The sequence below is a fragment of the Colobus angolensis genome, unplaced genomic scaffold (genome assembly GCF_000951035.1).
Source record: "Colobus angolensis palliatus isolate OR3802 unplaced genomic scaffold, Cang.pa_1.0 Scaffold30, whole genome shotgun sequence".
Taxonomy (NCBI): domain Eukaryota; kingdom Metazoa; phylum Chordata; class Mammalia; order Primates; family Cercopithecidae; genus Colobus; species Colobus angolensis.
The window spans coordinates 5,571,246-5,580,076 of NW_012116266.1; the positions used below are offsets into that span (position 1 = coordinate 5,571,246).

Genomic DNA, 8,831 nt, shown 5'->3' on the forward strand with positions numbered 1-8,831 from the left:
AAAAAAAGTATATTATTTCATTATGATGTTTTCATTAAAACAAAAAACCAAAATCTGTATAATGTGACTACCAACCTAAATACCACATTGCTTTTTAAAAATATTTTTAAAAATTGATATACTATAGTTGTATGTATTTTCAGAGTACAAGTGATATTTCGGTACATGTATACAACATGTAATGATCAAATCAGGGTATTTGTTGTAAATATTACAAAATCTGTATAATGTGAATACCAACCTAAATACCACATTGCTTTTTAAAAATATTTTTAAAATTGATATACTACAGTTGTATGTATTTTCAGAGTACAAGTGATATTTCGGTACACATATACAATATCTAATGATCAAATTAGGGTATTTGTTGTGAATCTTATTAGTTCATGATATACTGTGGTAAATAAACTCAGTCCTATTTTTCTGGCTTAGCCTAGTAAACAGCAATGAAGCCTCAGAAATAGGACAGAAGATCTCATCACTGTCCTGGAAGCTGAATTCAATTTCTGCACCAACATATACCAGACTACTTCTGGCTACAAGGACTTGCATGTGTAGAGTGGGGCAGAAGATTCCTACAATGAAGAGGTGTGGCAATAACAACTAACCTCATTGGCCTGACAATACCACAAATGCAGTGGTATGCTGGCAGTAATGTGAACAAGCCACACTGCCACACCTGGTCAAGCAGGCAAAGTGATTTGGTCTAATACACCTAACACAAGTCCTTCTCCTCTTTTGTAATTCAAGAATTTTGGCTCAATTTAATAATATTAAATAATATACAGCTGCCTCAAAGAGCTAAATAATAGAGGCCAAGCACTTGTACTACCAATGATGTACAATAAAAGATGTACAATGCAGCTGGGCGCAGTGGCTCATGCCTGTAATCCCGGCACTTTGGGAGGCCAAGGTGGGCAGATCATGATGTCAAAGAGATCAGAGACCATCCTGGCCAACAAGGTGAAACCCCGTCTCTACTAAAAATACAAAAAAATTATCTGGGCGTGGTGGTGTGTGTCTGTAGTCCCAGCTACTCGGGAAGCTGAGGCAGGAGAATCGCTTGAACCCGGGAGGTGGAAGTTGCACTGCACTCCAGCCTGGCGATATAGCGAGACTCCATCTCAAAACAGCAACAACAACAACAACAAAAACCCCCCAAAAAACATGTATGATGCTTCTCTTAAGCCACTGAACTCTAGGAAGGTATCTGGATTAAAGTGCATGAAAAGCACACTGTATATATGTGTGATTATTATCATTATTTTTTATAGATGGCGTCTTGTTATATTGCCCAAGTTGGCCTCGATCTCTTGGGTTTGAGTGATCCTCCCACCTCAGCCTCTCGAGTAGCTGGGACTACAGTCATGAGACACTGTGCCTGGCTCTGGCTTTTTTTTTTTTTTTTTACCTGAAAAACATTTAACAATTATATCACCTGTTGGTCATTAAGGTTTCCTTTTACTAAGGAGTCAATGAAAATATGTTGACTGAAGTTCCTTCCTTTTCGTTCTTTTATGATGTTCCTTAAAACAGACTCCAGTTGCATGAGGGCTTAGAGAAAAAAAAAAATAATTTTAGAATACAAGCATTAGTGGAGACTGAACTTTAAAAAAATAATTCTGCACAATGTTAATACATGAAGAAGAAAACCTTCAAAGTTAGTAACCAACAACAAAGCAAGCTAATTTATATTTAAACTCATCTATTTTCCTCCTCCTTTTTGCCAAATTTAACCTACATACAAAAATGTACATAAAGCATGTAAGTACAGTTTAAGGAATAATTATAAATCACCACCAACCACCCAGGTCAAGAAGTAGAGCAATGCCAGCACTTGACTTTTTCTTTTATTTTTGAGACAGAGTCTTGCTCTGTTGACCAGGCTGCAGTGTAGTGGTGTAATCTTGGCTTACTGCAGCCTTGACTTCCCAGGCTCAGCTGATTCTCCCATCTCAGCCTCCCAAGTAGCTGGGACTACAGGCATGTTAACCACGCCCAGCTAATTTTTGTATTTTTGTCAGAGACGGGGTTTCACCATGTTGGCCAGGCTGGTCTCAAACTCCTGGGCTCAAGCAATCTATCCGCCTCAGCCTGAAAGTGCTGAAATTACAGGCATGAGCCACCGCACCCGGCCTAATACCAGCACTTTAGAGGCCTCCAAACACATAGGCCTTTCTTCCCTGATTCATCCACCTTCCTTCTAAATTCTGTCTTAACTCCATTCCTTCTCCCAAATCAGGAATCACTTATTTATGGCTAGAAGCAGATGAAAGATAATCAGAAAAGTAAATTTCTAAAAACCTAAAAGAGGCTGGGCACTGTGGCTCATGCCTGTAATCCCAGCACTTTGGGAGGCTGAGGCAGGTGAATCACAAGGTCAGGAGTTCAAGACCAGCCTGGCCAAGATGGCAAAACCCCATCTCTACTAAAAATACAAAAATTAGCTGGGCTCAGTGGCAGGTGCCTGTAATCTCAGCTACCTGGGAGGCTGAGGCAGAAGAATTGCTTGAACCTGGGCAGCAGAGGTTGCAGTGAGCCAAGATCGTGCCGCTTCACTCCAGCCTGGGCAAGAGAATAAATAAATAAATATTTTATTTATCTCTAAATAAATAAATATATAAAATAAAAACCTAAAAGATATCAGTAACTGATATCCAATGGCCCATAAAATTATACACAAATATGTTTCAGTCTTCACTTTACTTGACCTATCATATCACTGATGATGTTGATAACGTCCTCTCCAAGAAACACTTTTTCATTTCCTTTTCTTTTTTTTTTTTTTTGAGACAGAGTGTTCGCCGGAGTGCACGGGCACAATCTCAGCTTACTGCAACCTCCGCCTCCCAGATTCAAACGATTCTCCTGCCTCAGCCTCCCAAGTAACTGGGACTACAGGCGTGTGCCACCACGCCCAGCTATTAGAGACGGGGTTTCACCGTGTTAGCCAGGGTGGTCTCCATCTCCTGACCTCGTGATCCACCCGCCTTGGCCTCCCAAAGTGCTGGGATTACAGGCATGAGCCACCGCGCCCAGCCAAGAAACACTTTTTCATGTGGTTCCCAGGACTCTATACTCCCCTAGACTCCACACTTCCTCCCACTTTACGGCCTGCTCATTCTGTCTCCTTTTTTGATTCCTTTTCAATCTCTTGAACTTCTCAGCAATGAAATGTTCAAGGACAGAGCTCAGTTTGGGGACCTCTTTCCTTTTTCTATCTATATTCACTACTTGGTGATCTCTAATCTCAAGGTTTTCGATGCAATATATGTACCGCACACTTCCAAATCTGTATTTCTAGTCAGGACTTCTTTCTCTTCAGCTCCAGATTCATATTTCAAATCCTAATAACAAACTCAACCTCTGCACTTGGATGTCTGAAGCATACCAAACACTGAACTCTTGAGCTTTCCCCCAAATCCCGGATCTTCCCACAGTCTTCCCCATCTTATTTCCTGACAACCTCCTTTTGCAGTTAGGCCAAAAACGTTGGTGTCTCTCTCTCCCTTATACCCTAATTTTAATCTGTCAGCCAATGTTGGTAGGTCTACCCTCAAAGTACCAAATTATTTTCTTACTCCTTTTTTTTTCCTTGTTCTTTATTTTCTATTGCCTGCCACTTGGTCCAAGCCACATTATCTCTCAAGCCTGGTTTATTGCTATAGCCCTCTAACTAGTTTCCCTGCTTTTGCTCTGGGACCATACAGTCTATCATACCAGTCAAAGTGATCCTTTTATAACATAACTCAGATTGTAACTCTGCTCAAAACCTGTCAGTGTCTTCCTACCTCATAGTAACAACCTAGTCACACAATGATCTGTAAGCCATACAAAACCCATTCCTGTCTCCAGTCTTTCTGACCTCATCTTCTGCTCCTCTTCTCACTCACTTCACTCCAGCCATACTGGCCTTCCTGTTGTACTTCAAATATAGCAGGAAGAGTCCTACTTCAAGGACTCTGTAATTACTTTACTCTACATGGAATAGCCTTCCTTTGAACATCTGGATATCCACATGTTCTGCATGACTGGTTTCATCTCTTGCAAGTGTTACCTCAAAAGCCACCTCATCTTGAGGCCTTTCCTAATAATTACTTAAAATTGCAATCTCCCAACCCCCCACACTCCCTACCCCCTTCTGGTTTTATTTTTCCCTACAGCATTTTTCACCTTTTAATGTACCCTTCAGTTTACTTATTTAGATTACTGTCTGTCTCTTCCCACTAGAATGTGGCGCCACAAGGGCAAGAAATTTTGTTTAGGTTCCTCAGCACCTAAAACATGCCAGGATATCATAAATCTACATTAAATATTTATAGAATTGAATCAATATAATACACATTAGTGATTAAAATGAGAAAATTATTCCCAGGCACAGTGGCTCACGCCGGTAATCCCAACGCTTTGGGAAGCGTAGGTGGATCACTTGAGGTCAGGAGTTCGAGACCAGCCTGAAAAACATGGTGAAACCCTGTCTCTATTAAAAATACAAAAATTATCTGAGCATGGTGGCAGGCGCCTATAATCCCAGCTTCTTGGGAGGTTGAGGCCCAAGAATTGCTTGAACCTGGGAGATAGAGGTTGATCTCACCCAGCCTGGGCGATAGAGCGAGACAGTCTCAAAAAAAAAAAAAAAAAAAAAGAAGAATTAAAATAAGAAATTATTAACACTATAAAGAAGTTGTTCCCAGACTTCGCTACACATTAGAATCACCTGAGAAGTTTTTTCAAACAACAGTAAAGCACAAGTCACACCTCAAATCAATTAAATCTGAATGTTTATAGGTAGAAGTCAGGCTTCGATATTTTTAAAAAGATTTAATGTGTAGCAAAGTTGGGAACCACTGTTGTACCCATACTGTTGTATTCTCAACCCTACAAGTACATTAGAATAATCTGGAGAGTCTTTTCAAAAACACCTGATGCCCACGGCACCCCAATCTCAGATTCTGAATAAACTGGTCTAGGATAAGGTTTTGTGCTTTAAGTTCTCCAACTGATTCTAATGTGCAAAGCAGGTTGGGAATTAAACAAAGGAAGCTCTGATCCAGTCATGGGATCCCATTTTTATACATATTTGAACATAATCATTTCCAATAAAAGCTCAAATTTGATCTATGCCCATGTTGTAGCCCAAGGAACACATCATGCCAGATAGTTTACTTTTATTTAGAATCAAAGAATATACATTATGTTCATTTCATGTTAATTTAACCAATATTTCTGAAATACATTTTTTATCAAGGGGAATTAATCTAAATGCATTGATCAAGATAATCATAATGGTCATAAAAACCAGACAGCAGGAAATGTGTCAATTAAACTGGCATTTTTTTTCTTTTTCACTTCTGTTGGACCAAGAAAATCACCAAAACAGTAAGTTAATGAGGACAGGGATTTTTGTCTCCTGTGTCTCGCACCACTGCACTCCAGACTAGGTGACAGAGTGAGACTCTATCTCAAAAAACAAAACAACAACAAAAAACCAACATTAATTAAAAAAAAAAGTAGTAAGGCTTTATAATTATTCAACCACTGACAGAATACAGCACAAAAAAAAAATAAGGGAGAATTAACTTGGGGGCACTATATTACATTAAAATTGCTATTTTTCTGTTGCCAAACAACACTGAAAATATTTTTATTCAATGTTATAATAGCAAGAATTTTTTAGGTTGCTAATTTTTTTTTTTTTTTTGAGATAGAGTCTCACTTTCTCACCAAGGTTGGGAGTACAGTGGCATGATCTCAGCTCACTGCAACTTCTGCCTCCAGGGTTCAAGTGGTTCTCATTCCTCAGCCTCTTGAGTAGCTGGGATTACAGGTGTGTGCTGCTTCACCCAGCTAATATTTTTTTAGTAGAGGCAGGATTTCACTATGTGGCCAGATTGGTCTCGAACTCCTGGCCTCAAGTGATCTGCCTACCTCAGCCTCCCAAAGTGCTGGGACTGCAGGTGTGAGCTACCACACGGGGCCTATGTTGCTAATTTTTAAAAATTTTTTGAGATGGGGTCTCTCGCTACATTGCCCAGGCTGGTCTCAATATCCTGAGCTGAAGTGATCCTCACATCTCAGCCTCCCAAGTAGCTGGGACCACAGGCATGTGCTACCATGGCCGCTGTTTTTAATAAATATCTGTAATATTTAATCATGTTTACATTTCCCTACTAATTCCTATAATGTTGAACCTTTAGTTTGTTCCTGGTTTTCTACTTGCAGAAACAGTACTGCAAAAATACCTTCATGAATATTCTCTTCTTTCATATAATTTCATCCATTATTTATGGTTCTTAGTATGCATTATTAAACTGCTTTCTTAAGATTGTAGCCTTATACTTTCCATTAATCCCGTAGAGTATACCAGCTCTACAGCACTCTCATTCTGCAGTCAGTGCTAGAGTTTCTTCTACTAACTTATTTTTCCTCACTTCTGTTAAAGAAAACTTTCATTGTAGAAAATGTAGGAAAAAAGCATAAAGAAAGAAAATATAGGCTGGGCACAGTGGCTCATGCCGGTAATCCCAGTACTTTGGGAGGCCACGGCAGGTAGATCATGAGGTCAAGAGATTGAGACCATCCTGGCCAACAGGGTGAAACCCTGTCTCGGCCGGGCGCAGTGGCTCATGCCTGTAATCCCAGCACTTTGGGAGGCCGAGGCGGGTGGATCACCTGAGGTCGGGAGTTCGAGACCAGCCTGACCAACATGGAGAAACCCCGTCTCTACTAAAAATACAAAATTAGCTGGGCCTGGTGGCACATGCCTGTAATCCCAGCTACTAGGGAGGCTGAGGCAGGAGAATTGCTTGAACCTGGGAGGCGGAGGTTGCGGTGAGCCGAGATCGTACCATTGCACTCCAGCCTGGACAACAAGAGTGAAACTCCGCCTCAAAAAAAAAAAAAAAAGAAACCCTGTCTCTAATAAAAATACAAAAATTAGCTGGGCGTGGTGGCACACACCTGTAGTCCCAGCTACTCAAGAGGCTGAGGCAGGAGAATCGCTTGAACCTGGGAGTCGGAGGTTGCTGTGAGCTGAGACAGCACCACTGCACTCCAGCCTGGCAACAGAGCAAGACACTGACTCAAAAAAAAAAAGAAAGAAAGAAAATATAAATGACCTTTAATCTCACTATTCAAAGATAACTTTATTAAAACTGGGGCACATTTATTTTTTCTCCTCACTAAAAATTAAGAGTGACCAAACTTACCATCTTCGTATTGTTTTTTCCGAGTTGTATTTTTATCAAGTGACCCATCTAGAAAGCCTTTTCCGATCTCAGACCAAACCTGAAAATAGGTAAGTATACATATCTATTATCTAATAGGTAGAATTGTAAAAATTATAATATAGAGCAATGTAACCTAATAACTTAGGAACTTTTTTTTTTTTTTGAGTCAGTGTTCTGGCTCTGTCACCCAGGCTAGAGTGCTGGATTGCAATGCACGATCACAGCTCACTGCAACCTCCACCTCCGAGGCTCAAGCCATCCTCCCACCTCAGCCTCCCAAGTAGCTGGGACTACAGGTGTGTGCCACCAATGCCAGCTAATTTTTCTATTTTTTGTAGAGATGGGTTTCACCATGTTTCCTAGGCTGGTCTTGAACTCTTGAGCTCAAGTGATCTTCTTGTCTCAGTATCCCAAAGTGTTGGGATTACAGGTGTGAGCCACCTACCCAGCAGGAACTCTTCTCACCAACAAATCTGATAATTAAGCTCTCCTTCTCAACTGGCTGCACAATCCTTTACTCCACAGTCTCAGAGGAGAGGGTACAAATATATTTTAATGACTTTAGTCAAGACACTTTCAAACTAATAAGAAGTGGAAAGTGAAAAATTCCTTTTCTCTAAAAGGAGTAGGGAGAAGAAAAAGGACACAGCAGTTGAGTCAATCCTCATTTCTTTTCCCCCACGAGACAGGGTCTCGCTGTGTTGCCTAGGCTGGAGTGTAGTGGCGTGATCTCGGCTCACTGCAACTTCCACCTCCCTGGTTCAAGCAATTCTCCCAGCCTCAGCCTCCTGAGTAGCTGGGATTACAGGCGCCTGCCACCACATCCAGCTAATTTTTGTATTTTTTAGTAGAGATAGGGTTTCCAGACTGGTCTTGAACTCCGGACCTCAGGTGACCGCCCGCCTCAGCCTCCTAAAGTGCTGGGATTACATATGTGAGCCACTATGCCTGGCCCTCATTTTTGTATTATACTGGCATAAGTGTAAAAATAAAATTCACAGGTAATTACAAATTTCTGTTTCACCTGTAATATTGATAAACACTGGCTGAGGTAAAGAAAAAGGTTAAAATTTAGTCTGAGATTTGGATATGATAAGCAGAATAGGCTTCCAAATATTCACAATTGGGTCATTAGCCCCTGACAAAACTTTAACCTGATTTTAATTCAAAAGTTCTAAAAGAAGTTAGGGAAACAACACAACACTTATTCATCAATGGCTAAATACTATTATTTGAAAAATAATAGATTTTAGAAAGCCCTCAATTCTTACCTTAAATGAAAACATTTCAGATTACTTAAACGTAAAAAAATCAAACTTAAAACTACTGTAAAAATGAATAGTAGGCCGAGTGGAGTGGCTCACACCCATAATCCCAGCACTTTGGAGGCCAAGGCAGGCAGATTGCTTGGGCTAAGGAGTTCGAGAACATGGTGAAACCCTGTCTCTCTGAAAAATACAAAAAATTAGCCAGCGTGATGGTGAGCATCTGTGGTCCCAGCTACCCAGGAGGGTGAGGTGGAAGGATAGCTTGAGTCTGGGAGGTGGAGGCTGCAGTGAGCCGAGACTGTGGCACTGCAGCCTAAAAAAAAAAAAAAAAAAA

General features: G+C 40.6%; 1 protein-coding gene across 1 annotated transcript in view; it reads right to left on the reverse strand.

The window, feature by feature from the left end:
• LOC105517458 (cytochrome P450 20A1) overlaps positions 1-8,831 on the reverse strand; it is a 67,254-nt gene that overhangs the window by 17,585 nt on the left and 40,838 nt on the right. The window contains exons 6-7 of the mRNA XM_011949998.1: positions 7,209-7,287; positions 1,439-1,554 (exon numbers count right to left, since the gene is read on the reverse strand). Coding sequence (XP_011805388.1) covers positions 1,439-1,554; positions 7,209-7,287 — 195 coding nt within the window. The remainder of the gene's footprint in view (positions 1-1,438; positions 1,555-7,208; positions 7,288-8,831) is intronic.